The sequence below is a fragment of the Lontra canadensis genome, unplaced genomic scaffold, assembly GCF_010015895.1.
Source record: "Lontra canadensis isolate GAN:19392208 unplaced genomic scaffold, GSC_riverotter_1.0 scaffold8, whole genome shotgun sequence".
In the NCBI taxonomy this organism is placed as follows: domain Eukaryota; kingdom Metazoa; phylum Chordata; class Mammalia; order Carnivora; family Mustelidae; genus Lontra; species Lontra canadensis.
In genome coordinates this window covers 28,772,305-28,786,482 of record NW_022631002.1, presented here as the reverse complement: position 1 = coordinate 28,786,482, position 14,178 = coordinate 28,772,305, and the positions used below count along the sequence as shown (strand labels likewise).

The 14,178-nt window shown below is 58.9% G+C and overlaps 1 protein-coding gene and 1 pseudogene across 1 annotated transcript; both read right to left on the bottom strand.

Annotated features, from left to right (window-relative positions):
• Positions 1 to 5,879: 5,879 nt before the first annotated feature.
• Positions 5,880 to 8,405, bottom strand: IRX3 (iroquois homeobox 3). The gene is made up of 4 exons (XM_032854453.1): positions 7,981 to 8,405; positions 6,684 to 7,803; positions 6,434 to 6,500; positions 5,880 to 5,945 (listed from the first exon to the last, which is right to left on the bottom strand). Exons 1-4 carry the CDS (start codon positions 8,245 to 8,247, stop codon positions 5,891 to 5,893), a joined length of 1,509 nt encoding a protein of 502 aa, XP_032710344.1. The 5' UTR covers positions 8,248 to 8,405; the 3' UTR covers positions 5,880 to 5,890.
• A 499-nt stretch (positions 8,406 to 8,904) lies between these two features.
• Positions 8,905 to 11,565, bottom strand: LOC116865869 (annotated as a pseudogene).
• Between the last annotated feature and the right edge of the window lie 2,613 nt (positions 11,566 to 14,178).

Sequence of the window (14,178 nt, the reverse complement as noted above, 5' to 3'; positions counted from 1 at the left end):
TGCCTGTCTCTTGCTATCATTAATTCATTTCTCCCCTCCTGGTCATCAAAATCCCATTTGAAAAAAAAAAAACAAAACAACCAAACAAAAACCATAGCGTTAAAATAATAGTAACGTCATTTTAATCTACATACATTTTTATTAGTGTTCAAAAGATTTTTTCAAATTACCCCTGGAAACTCCCGCTATCTAATAATTATCAGGAAAAAGAAGAGAGAGGAAAGAGAGAAAGAGAGATCAGGGTAGAAAAAAAAAAAAAAAAAAAAAAAAAAAAAAAGCCCACAAAAGGCAGGGAAGCCCTGCTTTGTCAGGGAGAAGAAAAAAAAGAGAAATCAGCCCAGCTTCAAAGGGCGCATTTCCATAATTGCCCTGTAACTTTAGCAAAATAAATCTGAGCGGCTGAGAAAAGCACAATCTCTCAGATGAGTGCACTCCAAAGGCCCCGGAGGGCTGCGGGCCCACTTGTTAGCGGCCTAGAGCAGTGGGAGAATGTGGGGCCTGCCGCTGGCACAAAAATCATGAAATCACAGCCTGCTCGCCCTAGACTGTTGGGCTGAGTAAGACCTTACCGGGCCTTTGTCTCCTTCCTGCTTCCTGACACAGGACACACCGACCCACGCACCCCCACACGCACCCACGTGCACCCACACATCCACACCCACGCCCGCACCCACACTCACACACGCACCCCCCCACATCCACACCCGCACCCCCCCACGCTTACACATCCGCATGTACACATGCATTCCCACATGCATCCACACACCCCCATGCACACGTGCACACTCTCTCACACACACCCATGCACATGCACACACACATCCACACCCACACACCTACATGCTCCCACACGCACCTGTGCACACTCACACACCCACGCGCACCCACGGACACTCTCACACACACACAACCGCACCCACACAACCGCGCACACTCACACACACCCATGCGTGTGCACACTCCCTCACACACACACACACCTGCTCTGGGGTAAAATAAGGTAAATGAATGTGCACATTTATGCGCAGGAAGGGCTGGCAGTGGTTCAGAGGTGGCAATTATGAGCCAAACCACGGGAGTCAGGCTTTCATCTATGAGAACATTCCCGTAACCTGCTCCTGATATAAATATCCAGGGAGAAAGGCCCCAAATTTCCAGACACACATCCTCTTTGGAGATGACTCTGTCTCTCCCTCCTGAGATGGTCCCACGTCCAGCAGTTCAGGGAGCCGAAACCTACTATACCAGTTTCCAGGCTGGCCAAGTTTCCTGCTTATGCCCTCTCACCCCCTTGGCCCCCTTCCAGGGTGATAAGTCTTAAAGAGCAAAAGGCACCCCCCCGCTTAGCATCCTTCCTTAAGGTTTCCCACAGTAAGCTGTGTGTTTCTGGGAGAAAACATACTGCTCTAATCGCCCCAGCCACCTCCCCACTCCCTCCCCTCCTTGATTTCTCGATGGAGGCATGATGTACAATTTGGGCCCCATGATTCTCTGCCGTCGGGGCCTACCTGTGTCTGTGGGACAGCATCCCTGGTGTCAGCCACATCTCTGGTCTCCAGCCATGACATGCCAGCAGCATCCCAGTCATGGCAGTGGAAAGTGTCCTCAGATATTGTCATGTGTCCTGGGAGTGGGGGCTCCCCCAGCAAGAAACCACTGCTCTACTTCAGGACCTCTTCCAAAGCTTGCCCTGGCTACTCACCCCTTCCACACTTGGGAAAAGACGCCTTGTGGGGTATTCCACGCAAACAATCGGGATGGTCTTTAGATGGGCTAGAGCCTCTGTTGGGAGGGAAGCAGGAGCTCCACGTAAGCCAGGTTGACCCTGATACAATCATTGGGGGACATTTTCAATGGGGTCATGTTGGCTGGCTGGATCCGATGACAAGGCTGATCAGGATCAGGAGGCAACATCCGGAGAGGTTATGGGCCCCCCTCCATTAATGCCCAATATGAGACTTGGCTTGGAACAAATTCATGTAATCCAGTCCCAACCATCACGCAGCTGGTGAATGCGGAGCCTCGAGTCCAGATGATACTTGCCTCTACTCAAGTTGGAGGAAGCTCTAGCCACAGATGCAATCTGTCTATAACCCTCGATTGCCCTTTTTCATTTGGTAGAGGCAGAGGGTACATGCAGCCAGGAGTTACAGGATACAGAGAACGTTCTAGAAAGACACGAATAATGAGGCCTAAAGCCAGACTTCCTGATGGAAAGTCCCAATAAATCAGTGAAGATGTGTGACATCCAATTCTTACCCAAGCATTCAATCCCTGTTGCTTACCTTCCAAAGCTCAGGCCTGAGACAGTGGGTAGTCCCTCCAGGGGACCTGGAGACCACCCGCTCAGCAGGTGATGCCCTGCCCTCTCCTCTCTCTCTCCTCACCTGGGGCAGGTAGGTGGCCGGAGCACCCTTTCCTCTCCTCTCCAGGGGAAGCCTCTGCCGCACTAACTTTCCCATGTTGCCCTCTGACCAGACCCTGCTTCCTCCTCCCTGTATTCCCGTGAAAATAAATTCAATTGGAAACGGTGACTGTCCCAGTCCCAGAGGTGGGCCATCACTTAGGGAGATAATTTTATTCTCCTCCGGCTCTCTGGCCCGGTGATGCCCCCCCCACCCTCCAGCTCCATGCAGATAATGAGGGAAGCAGTGACATACACTCCTTCCTCTGACCTAATTGATTATCCCCACACACCTTGGCGTGCTTTGCATAACCAGCCCAGACAGCAGGAACCCCTTCCAGGCGGAGTGATTGACATATTTTATTTCTAATTGAAGCTTAATCAGAACCCAGGATAGGATTCCCAGATATTATCTCTCTCTTACTCCTTGTTTTTCTCTGGCTTCCTTCTCTCTCTCTCTCTCTCTCTGTGAACCCTACCCCTCTAGCTTCCATTTTCTTTTTAAAATTTTAGATCTGCACAATAAAGTGTGGTCAGGGGCACTTCCTGGGATCCCTGAAAGGAGGGAGAGGAGGGGGTGGCTCAAGGAGGAGGACGGAGACTTGTTTCTGGTGAAATGGGGAGGAGAGCTTCTTCCTCTGCCCTAATTTGGCTAGAAAGCCCATGGGATCTTTTTCGTTTTGATCGCATTCTCTTATGGGGGTCAGTATGGGGCCAAGTGAAGGGCACATGTGTTCTGTGGGACAGAGAAGCCACTCCCAGGTCTCCCCCAGCTTTCCTCTGGCACCCCCCACACCCCGCCCTTCCAGTAGGGGCAAAACTGGTCTCATCCGGGGACCATTATCCCTGGAATGAGCTGGTCTGAAGAGGTGAGCTGGGGGCAGGATTTACACTAGAGAGTCACCAAGGACAGGGGGGCGGGTCAGACCTTTCCGAGCTTGGCTTGGCCTCTCCACACCCACCTCCCTGTGAACAGATGCTTTCCTTCCTCCCTTGGTGGTCGTTCCACGTGGAAAGGCTATCTGCCTGCTGCTGTGACCCCTCCCCCGATCGCCCTGGTCCGGGGACTTACCTTTCTCCCTGGGTTGACCTGGGTCCTGAGGTGCTTGGAAGCCACATACCTCATTGTCATGGTCGAGGGGAGTGGGTGGACAGAATTGTGCCCAGAGGTGAAGAGAGGGGTCTGGGAGTCTGGAATAGTGTATTAGTAGGGCTATTTACTAGGGCTATTTACCTTCCCTGGGCACGTCAGCACGAGACCTGCTTTCTCTCATCGGCCTCTCCTGTGAGGTAGGCGCCATGATTTCCATTTCACAGATGAGGAAATAGAGCACAGAGAAGTTAATTATCTGCCCAGAGTTTCACAGGCTGGAGACTGGAGAGCTGGGTCTGCGCCACAATGAAGCCTGAAGGCACTAGCTGACCGCCCACCTCAAGATACTCAGGCCAACAGCAGAGGCCTCTGCCTGGACCCGAAACCCTGGCCTCTGACGTTTAAGACCCAGAGAGTTGAAGCCCGTTCCATGTGGCAGGCCGCCATGCCCAGTGCCTGAGCTGGACCACAGCCCACTTCTGGGACCTGGGAAGGAGTCTGAACCCCACAAACACCACTGATAAAGAGCTGGAAGGGGAGGGAACCTGGGAGACATCTCCCACCTCTGGGGCAGGGGCAAGAAGGGAGTCGCAGCCTCCCTTGGAAGGTCTTTGCTCAGAGACCAACCTGTTTCACCAGCGCTCTGGGAAAGGCCACCAACTCATACTGGCCACCAACAGACCCTCTTTCCCTCTTGCCCCTAGGGGCCACCACACTCTGTTTACCCAGATTCTGTGGGGTTCCCTGGGGGCCATGCGGGGAGCTGCCTGAGACATGGATGGGGCCTTCCAGGACCTACCCTGCTCTGGCCGCCCCTAGAAGTGTACACTAAATTGAACATGCTGTACCTTGTTCTATGGCTTTGGGTCTGCAAGCTCTTTCCAAACCTCCCAGGGGGCCCGCGGGACTGCCACAGGCCCCCCACACAGGGGGTGGGTGGGGACAAACACCTGATATCCAGCCACCCTGTAAGTTTACCAACTAAACCTGGGGACTGAGGTATAAACAAGGTACCCTCCGCTTCAGCGGCACTCTTCCTGTGCTCCCTACAACTTGTTCAAGTCAGAGTTGGGCCAGGCTGGCGGACTGAAAGAGAAGAGAAGAGGTCGAGGAGGGATAGAGGAAGGGGCCGAGGATGGCCTGGCCTGTCCTGGCTGGAGAGGCCGCCAGAGGTAGGTGCCTAGTGGTGCTTTTGTCCTGTAGAGGGAGCTCCAGCCCCAAATTTCCTGGCTCCCTCCCCCAGCCAGCCCACCCCCGACAGGCCGGGAGCCTCAATCCAGGATACACAGGTACGACCGCCGGGAACACCCCTGTTCCCCTCCACGGGAGCCCAGAAAGCTGTCCTTCCAGGGTACTTGGGAAAAACCCGCTGGGGTGCCAAGACGCACAGATACTACCAGTACTTGGGTCCCCAACTCTCCATTCGAGCTGGGCACAGTAACCAAGAAGAAACGATGGGCATCCCTAGGCTGCCGGCTCCTCCATACCCTCGCCCTACTCACCGCCACCCCACACCCTTGTATCTAGAAGGAAGAGTCTAGGGGCGCAATTAAGTTGGAAGGAGTTTGGACTGAGCAAACCTCAGTTGTGCCTATCTAAGAATGGGGTTGCTGGAGTGATGAGAACTTCCCACCCTAGTCCTTCAGCTTCCAGACCCTTCTCTGAGTCTTTCTGCTTTGTCATCAGAGTGGGCTTTACGGTGGACCGGCAGGGTGGGTCCAACCACTCAGGCTCCTTGGAGGGCATCCTGTCCGTTTCCCCGCTGTCTTCTCTACCCTTTCCCATGGGCGCCCCTGGACTTCTGCAACTGCCTCACCTCCAAGGGCGAGCCCAGGCCCACCACTTCTCTGTCTCCTCCGTCACTGCTCTCCTCGGAAAAAATGGTCTTATTCTCCCTTTCCGCTGATCCCAGTGACTCTTCAAACATGGGGGGTGTGGGGAGTGGATAAAATAAAACAAAACAGAAACCAAATAGATCCATCATTGGTGGGGGGGGGGGGCGGTCAGACAGGCAGCTTATAGTCAAAGTGGCAACAGCTCATTTATTTAGCCAAAAATAGATACTTTCTTGTACAATTTGGTTCACACATATGTACATTTTGCTGTATATACAAAAAAAGTCAGACACGCTTATTCTCACCGAAACTCCACCCCCCAAAATCAACCAAAAAAAAAAAAAAACCCTCACAAACTCAGCTAATGTGGGGTACAGAAGCTATACTTGGGGAGGACTCAGGGGGACTTGCTTTATTTCTTTTTTTCTTTTTCTTTTTGTTTAGTTTTTTTTTTTTAAGGTATTCAGACACGGACATGCTTACAAGTCATAACTATACAGAGCAATTTTTTTTTTTTACAATTATTACAACCATTTAAAAATTTTTTAAAAATAAGTACTAAGACGAGGAGAGAGCCGAGAGGACCAGAGCGGCATCCAGGTGGTTCTGGGGCCTGGAAGAAAGAAGCAATGGTAGTAGTAAGAGTTGCGAGGTACCGGCGCTGCCTAGGACCGGGAGACCCAACCCGGGGGCTGAGGCCAGAGAGAGGTCTGGGAGGTGTCTCAGTGTCAGCTGCGTTCCAGCTGCAGAAGTTGGGCCTCCGGTGTAACTATCAGAAGGGCAGCAAGGCTTCAGACCCGAGGTCTCCGCTGGAAGACCCCTGAGGGGGCGTCCCAGAGCCGCCGCCCGCTCCAGGGGCCTGCTGGCCCGGCCGGGCTCCGGCGCCCACCACGCCATACCCTGGGCCGCGCCGGGGTGCCAGGACCGGGAAGGCCAAGCCGGCTGTGGGCCCGCGGGGACTACGGAGGGCTGTGGGGTTCGTTCACTTGTTAAAGCGCGTCCCGGCGGCCTTCCCCCGGGGGCAAAAGCCGAGTGGGCCTCCGCGTTCGTTCCTCCCCGACGTGCCTGTCCCACCATTGCCCCTACCGCGGGGTCTCTTACCGCCTGGGCACGGGCTGGAAGGCTGTCTTGAGTAACTTTTTCTCCACTTCCAAGGCACTACAGCGATCTAAGGGAAGCGGGGAAGAAAAAGGAAGGCCTTTAGAGCGCTCCATTCCAGCACTCAGGGCCGCTCGAGGCAGGCGCGGGGTGGTACGCGTCCTGCGTCCCCGGGGTCGTGCCCATCTCCGTCTGCCCCCTGGCGACCCCCAGAACCCACCCCCTCCCTCCGCACCCAGCGCTCAGTAGTCACCTGTTCCGCCCTCGGGCTCCGCCGGCCGAGCGAAGGCAGCGGCGGCGGCGGCCGGGTGGCCCGCGGCTCCGGGAAGTCCCAGCAGGTGTGGAGGGGCCGAGCCGAGCAGGGAGAGCGGGTGCGGGCGGGGCCCCGGCGGCGGGCCTGGGAACGGCCGGTTGGTCCAAGCCGGGAACTTGCTCAGAGGCGCCGAGACGAGTCTGTGAGCCGCGGCGGCCGCGGCGGCTGGAGAGAGCTGCAGGGCTGGGGGCGCGACGGCGGCTCCAGGGGGAGAACCCCCGGCGCCCGGAGGCGAGGGGCGCGGGTTGTCCGGGCTTGTGGCCGTTTCGGCCAGGGACCAGATCTTGGGCTTCTGCAGGGCTGAGGCGGGCGCTGGCGCCGGAGCGCAGGGGTCCAGGCCCGCAGGCGGCGAGGGCGGAGACGGCGGGACCGCGGCCACCGGCGGTGGCGCTGGGGCCAGACTCAACACCGGCAGTGGACGCTCCTCCAGGCCCTCCGAGCTGTCGTCCGAGTCGCTATTCTTGGAGTCTGAAATGGGTCTCAGGCCGAGGTCGCCGTCCCTGTGCTCCGCCCCAGCCAAGGCGAGCTCAGGCCCCGTGGCCGCACCGTCTAAGTTCTCCAAATCGATCTCCTCGTCCTCGTCGTCGTCCGCCAGGCCCTCGCCCCCCGTGTCCTCCTCCTCCCCCACGAGCTCCTCCTCCTCCAGCTCCAGCTCGCGTTTGCTGTCTTCTTCGTCCTCCTCCTCGTCTTCCTCCTCGCGCTCGCTCCCGTAGGCGTTGCCCTCCTCGTCGGTGCGGCTGCGAGGCGCCCAAGTCATCTTGTTCTCTTTCTTGAGGCGCCGGCGCGCGTTGGCGAACCAGGTGGACACCTGGGTGAGGGTCATCTTGGTGATGATGGCCAGCATGATCTTCTCGCCCTTGGTGGGGTAGGGGTTCTTGCGGTGCTCGTTGAGCCAGGCCTTGAGCGTGCTAGTGCTTTCCCGGGTGGCGTTCTTGGGACGGGACGGGTCCCCGAACTGGTACTGGCCATACGGGTAGAAGGCGGGGTGCGGGTGCGGAAACGCGGCGGCTGCGGCCGGATGCTGCACCCCCGGGCTGTCTTTCAGCTCGTACTGCGCGCCCTGTACGCACATGGAGAGGGAAGGGACACGCGCGGAGGGAGCGCGGGTGAGCCCTAGCCGTCGCCGCCTCCACCCTCCCGGCCTGGGCCGCGCTCATCTACTCCCGCGCGCTCACCTCTTCCCGCGCCCCAGCTCTCCAGCCCTCCTCCACCCCACCCCGGCTCCCCGGGCGCTTACCAGCTGCGGGAAGATGGGCAGCTCGGCGGCGTAGGGCAGAAAGGCACCGTAGCCTTGGGCGGCTGCGGCAGCCGCTGCCGCCGCGGCATAGGGCGCCCCGTACACGGAGGAGAGCACGTTGGACAGGGACCCAGAGGCGGCCAGCTCCGAGGCTCCGGCTCCTGGGCCGCCCCGGGCCCCAGCGTTGCCGCCGCCGCTGGCGGCCCCCGGGCGCTCGGGTGGGTAGAGCGGACGGATGTACTGGTATCCGAGCTGGGGGAAGGACATGATGGCCCGCGGGGCACGGACGGAGAGGGGGCCCGGCCCCCGGGGCCGCCCTGCTCAGCGCCGCCCGCGGGCTCCGGCGCGCATCGGGGGCTGGGCCGGGCTGGGGCCGCGCTGCCTCCCGCGCTGAGCGGCGCTCCGCGTTCGCCTATTGATCTGTTCCGCGGCGGCGGCGGCGGCGGCGGCGAGGAGCCAGGTCAGGTCCGAACAGATTGGCGGAGATTCCCGGGGCTCCGGGCTCTGATTGACATTTCTACGGGCCCGCAAGCCCCTCCTCTCTGCGCCGCGCTCCCTCCTCTTGCCAGCCGGAGCAGCCTCTGCCCGCGCCTAGCTCCTCACTGCCCTCCTCTCCCCGAGCAGTGTCGCGCCTCGCTTCCTTCGCCCTCCTCTAGTTTTCACTCCCCCTCCTCGCCCTTCCTCTTCCCTCCCTCTCTGCGCTCCTCTTGCCCCTAGGATCGCTTCCGCTCCTTCGGGCTCTTTCACTCTCCTGGACTCTCGGAAACTCTCTTCCCTCTCCTGCTTTTCCGTTCTCTTTATTCCTTCTCTCTTCTCCCCTTTCTGCTCCGTTCACTCTTTCTTCTCTCCTCTTTTTATCTCACTCTGCCTACTCCCATAACTCCCCCACCACCCCCACCCCTGGCCTCGGCGGCGCCCTGGGCTCAGGCAGCCTAAAGTTGGGGACACTTAAGGTGCCGTGCGGGGGGTGTGGATCCGTGGATCGGTGTCTGAGGCAGCGTCTGTGTGTCCGTCCCCGCCCTCACCTCCTCCCCTGCCCTTCCCCAAATCTCGGGTCTGACGTCTCGCCCTCTTATTCGACTTTTCCTCGCGTCTCCTTCCCGAGTCGCCAATCGCCGGGGCGCCTTCCAGGCGAGGCCGCCCACCCCGGAGGATACTGCGCGCAGGGCGGGGCGGGGCGGGGACGCGGGCCCGGGCGCTCTGAGTCCCTGCCCGCCCCCTCCGGCCTGCGCCGGGAGGGGCAGCGGGAGGCGCTGGGACGCGGGTTAGTACTGGGTCAGCTCGCCCCTCCCCGCTGCCCGGCCCTCGGTACCTCTCTCCCCGCCCCAGCGCCGGGCCTGGGTCGGGACCGGATCTCGGTCCAGCGTAGGCGCTGGGGCTTTCCTCGGCCCGGGCCCCCTTTCCGGCTTGCACCTCTAGATGCTAGGCCACTCTCAGCGGAGTAGGGAAGAAGCTAGAGGAGTGGTACGAGGGGCGAGGGGGTGCGTTCTAGTGGAGCCTTCAAAGGCCATCTCATTCCCCAGGGGAGCGAGCAGCCCCCTACCCAGAGCACCAAACCCTGAAATCAGCTACTTTAACGGCGCCTGTGTCCGGGTGCGAACCTCTCATTAGAAATGGCGGGCTCTGCCTCTGCAGGGGCTGCAGTGTGGACCCCCTGGGGACCCTGGGGAGCCAACGCTGGGATGTGGAGCCTAGCGGCGTCTTAAGCGGGTAGGCGTGGGGGGAGGAGCAGAGAGCCAGGTGGAGGAAACTCCGGGAACTTTGCGAGAGCGCTTCGAGAAGTTTGTATATTGGAATTTTCAGTCCGGAGACACCCTTCGTTTCCCTACCCCTTCCTCTGCTCCCTGGTCACCGTGCCAAACTGTTTTCTTTCTGTAGAGATCCTATCACCGTCTCGGGTTGGGATGGCAGGCAAGACTTTTGGTTATCTGTGGGATTATTTCCTCAATCAAACCTGAAATCCCAGGATCCCAACGCCCACCCTCACGGATTAGGGCGTGCAGCCGACCGCGGGATTGAAATTCCCGGAATCGCAGCGACTCCAGGCTAAAAGCTTTAGGCCGCGGCGGCGACCGACACACAGGCCAGGCCTGCAGCGGTAGCGCCCCAGGGACAGCACGGGGGCGGTGACTCGGTCATGGAGTGGCCAGCCCCGGCTGTGAGGCGGAAACTGGCCGCCACGCGCTGATTGATAGAGGAATTGAATCCGAATTCCACCAGAGCGGAGGGATCGGAGAGCCTCGGCCCGCCTGTCTCTCTAGTCTAAGCAGCTCTGGGCAGTCCAGTTCAGGAATGAACTGCCAGTTTTGACCCCACCCCTCACTCCCCTTCTCCTTTCACCGGTCTTCGCACAGGGCAGTGGCTCCAGAGAAGAATTGCGGGCGGGGGGGGGGGGGGGGGGTGTGTGCGGGAGGGAGACAAGAGAAAGTTTGGGGGCCACCAGTTTGGTGTTCTATTGGGGAAACTGACGTGCGGCCTTCTCAAATTCGGGCGAGGTCTTTCCCATATCCCTTCCCCACCTGCTTCTCTGCCTGATACCTGGCGTTGGCCATAGCTGGAGTCTCCCCAGAGGAGATGATATCAGGGGAAGCTGTGGCTTTGAAATGTTTCCCCGGCGCCTGATTTCGTTTCCAGTTAAACCTCTCAGCCAAGTGGCTTCGGGAATCATGGAGTCACCTTCTCACGGAAAATCCAGGGGTTACAAAATTGAGGGTACCATTATTTCCCAGAGTGCTTCCTAGGTGTCCGACCTCGAGCCTCGACGGCCCTGAACCCCAGAGTTTGCACCGAATGGTGGCACCGGACCGCAGAGAGCCAAGAGCCAGATTCCGAGGTGGGGAGACTTTGGGGTGCGCTGTAAATGCCCGGATGAAACGCTTACTTTTTAAAACTCAGCTCTTCCTGAAGGAAAAGACAAAACCATGAGCCGGGGAGATGCTTCCTCCGCATTAACCAGCTATCGACCTGGCTGCGTCGAGCTGCGGAAGGTGGGAAAGAGGCCAGGGAAGGGGCGAGGTGGTTCTCTGTGAACCAACCACGCAGGTCCGAGGGCTCCCATGGCCCAAAAGGAGAACCCCCAAACCCATTCGCGTACCCAAGAACCTCGATTAATCAGGTCCCTCCCGGCGTCCCAGGTCCTGAGCAGAAGCGGCCTTTCCGTTACCCTAGCGTCCCGCAGAGATCAGCCCTGGCCCGGGAGGGAGGTCCGCGCTTTACGTCGGGACTCAGCGTCCTAGGTGGCCGAGCCCCGAAGTGGCACTAGCTCCGCAACTCGAACGGGCCAGTAGAGCCCGGCCCCGGACTGCACTCTCGAGTTCGAGGACAGCCGAACCATTTCCAGAAATTTCTAATCCAAGGGAGGACGTCAAAGTTATACACTCACACAGGGAGGAGAAGCAGGTGCACGGGAAGTTGATTTGGGAAAGTCATGCGCGCAAAAACGCGCCGCACACAAAAGCTTCTCCGTCTTTTCTCCTTCTTCCAACGTCCCCAGCGCACACAACGCTTCGGAGGCTTGCTGTAGACGCTCTCTCTACGCGGCCCCGAGTGTGGCAGTGTACTGAGAGGGTGACCATAGCACACCTTTGGTGCACACAGCAGCGCTCGCTGGACTCGCACCTGGTGCCGCTCGGCCCGACGTCTGCCCAGAGCCCGCGGCCCGCCAGGTTCAGGGGCAGCGCCAAGCACTGCACGCGAGTAGCCAGCCACCAGGCCCCCTTTCTGCCCTCTCCTCGCCCAACCTTACGGTGCGCTAGCTTCCCCGTCGGGGGGCGCCGCTGCAGCCCTAGGTCTCCCCGCCGAGGCCGTTCTTCTGTCCTTCCCTCCCAGAACCGAAGTCCCCGGGCTGCAGTGCGGCCGCCGATCCCTCCGCTTCCTGCAGACGCCGCGGCGCTCGCTCCCACCGCTCCCTCCCCCCCGCGCTCGGGTTACAGGTTAATGAAATGCTCGTTTTCCTCAGTCATTTGTTTTGTTTTCCTGCAAAGTTCTGATAAGTAGCTAACCAACGAAGCTTGTAATTACAATCTTACAGAAACCGGGCCGATCTGTATATAAATCTCACCATCCAATTACAAGATGTAATAATTTTGCACTCAAGCTGGTAATGAGGTCTAATACTCGTGCATGCGATAATCCCCTCTGGATGCTGGCTTGATCAGATGTTGGCTTTGTAATTAGACGGGCAGAAAATCATTATTTCATGTTCAAATAGAAAATGAGGTTGGTGGGAAGTTAATTTCTCTCCGCTCTGTGAAGCGTAGACAAGAATTTAATGATTTAATTACAGTTGTAAGCCCTTTCCATGAGACTTAAATTGAGCTGAGAATATTTTTTTCTTCTCTCTCCCTCTCTCTCCCTCTTCCGCATTCTCTCTCTCCGCTATTAGCAGCGGTGCGGACGCCGGAGTGCGTGGCCTGGCGTCCGCATCGGGAGGGATTTGCATCAGGCCGGAATTCGGACCCCGGGGATCCCAGGAGACACGGGCCGGCGGCCTGCAGAGCCGCCCGGGAATGGGCTGCGGCTCCCCACCGGTCGCCAGGGCCTCGAGGCCGGTCCCTGGGTCCCCAGAAGCGTCGGGGAAACTTTGGGAGAAACTTTGCCAACTTTGCTCTCGGCGGGGGAGAGGCCGCCCGGCCGGCTGCCGCAGCTGCGGGCCGCGACGCGCGCACTGGGCCGGGAGTCAGTCCCAGGCGCCCTGGAGCTGGCCCGGAGGCCCCAGGAGGGGCGCGAGGCCGGCCGACTGCCCCTGGCTCCCCGCTGCGCCCTCGCGCGTCTCCCACCCGCCTGGCCCGCGCCCCCGGGGCTCCGAGCGGCCCGCGACTCGCCGTGCCCAGGATGGCCGGGATCGAAAACCTGGCCCTCAGCGCAAGTGATCTGATTTTTCTTTACCTCTCCACGATCATCCTTTTTCCACCTGACTTGAGCAGTTTCACTGCCTCCCTCTCCTTTGTTTTTCACTGCTTGTCTGTCTGTCTCTCCCACTTTCTAGGTATTCGATTTCTAAGTCATTCATTTTCCTTCTCTTTCCTCCGCTCCCCTCGTTCCTTGTCTTATTTGTTCCTCTGGACCATTTTGCAGTGGCTCCTTCCCTCTGTCCTGATTTTGCCTCTTTTTATCTGTCTACCTCTGCGACGGACCCTCTCCTTCATCCCCCAATTCTCCTTCTGTCTTTCCTTCTCTCTTTCATCCCAGTTTATGTGCTTCTCCGGTTTCTTGGTCTGTCTCTCAGGTTCTCCTCTGCGTGTATTTTTTCTGTTCTCTAACTCTCCAGGACGTGTCCCCTCGCCCCCCACCCCCACCCCGTGGATCTGCCTTCCCCGCGGCGCCCCCTCCTCATCCATCTTGGGAGATGAATATGTCGCCTTATTGGATGCCGAGGCCAGAGCCGGGTGATGGGGCTCGGACAGCCTCGCGCATTTTCTTCATGCATATTGAGAAGATGGTAATGAGCGCGTTTGCATTGTTGCATGGAAAAGACTGCGTTTCCGGCCGCAATTCCGAGCGGGCAAGGGTGGCAAGGGCCCCAGAGAGCCCGCAGTGGGCACCGGGCCTGGTGGCTGCAGCTGGACCTCAACGGAATGTCGGGTGCTCGGGCCCCGGGGAGGAAGTGACCTCTCGGAGCGCTCGGCTAGGCGGCCGCCTCCTTGGGCTGCTCCACAAAGGCCGGCCTCTCTCCCCTCCTTAAAGCCTCGTTATGGGAACCCCCGCCTGGCTCACGACGGTTCCCTGGCGCCCCCAGCCCGTGGGCCTCTGAGCCCCCTCCCCTGATATTTCGAGGCCTGTGATGGAGCGCCACCAGGAAATTAGTGCCTGACAACGACGTCTAATGGCCATAAATTGTTTGCGAATTCTGAGTGACACGTCGCAGCATCAAACACAGCCGCATTGTGTGGGGCTCCCCTCACTCCTTCATCTGGGAGGGCGCAGGGGCCCTCGCTAGGGCGGGGACAGGTTGCGCTCAAGCTCCTGGGTTGTCCTCAGGAGACTCAGGCTAGGCTCAGCCTCCCCAGGGCCGACCTGGAGGACCCAGTCATTCTAGAGGGGCATGTCCCTCCCTGAGAAGGTCCCGGGAGCTCAAGAGACAAGACCCAGGCATGCCACTCAGAGAAGGGAAAGGTTATGAAAGTCTACAACTTCCAGGGGTCAGTCTCTTGAAGAATTGAGCTCGGAGGGAAGCCACTGCTGGAAACCCAGAAGGGC

Coding starts and splice junctions, on each gene's coding strand:
- IRX3 (XM_032854453.1), bottom strand. CDS start 8,247: ATGTCCTTCCCCCAGCTCGGATACCAGTACATCCGTCCGCTCTACCCA. Junction 7,804..7,980: donor TGCCCATCTTCCCGCAGCTG/GTAAGCGCCCGG, acceptor ATGTGCGTACAG/GGCGCGCAGTACGAGCTGAA. Junction 6,501..6,683: donor GGAGCCCGAGGGCGGAACAG/GTGACTACTGAG, acceptor CGCTTCCCTTAG/ATCGCTGTAGTGCCTTGGAA.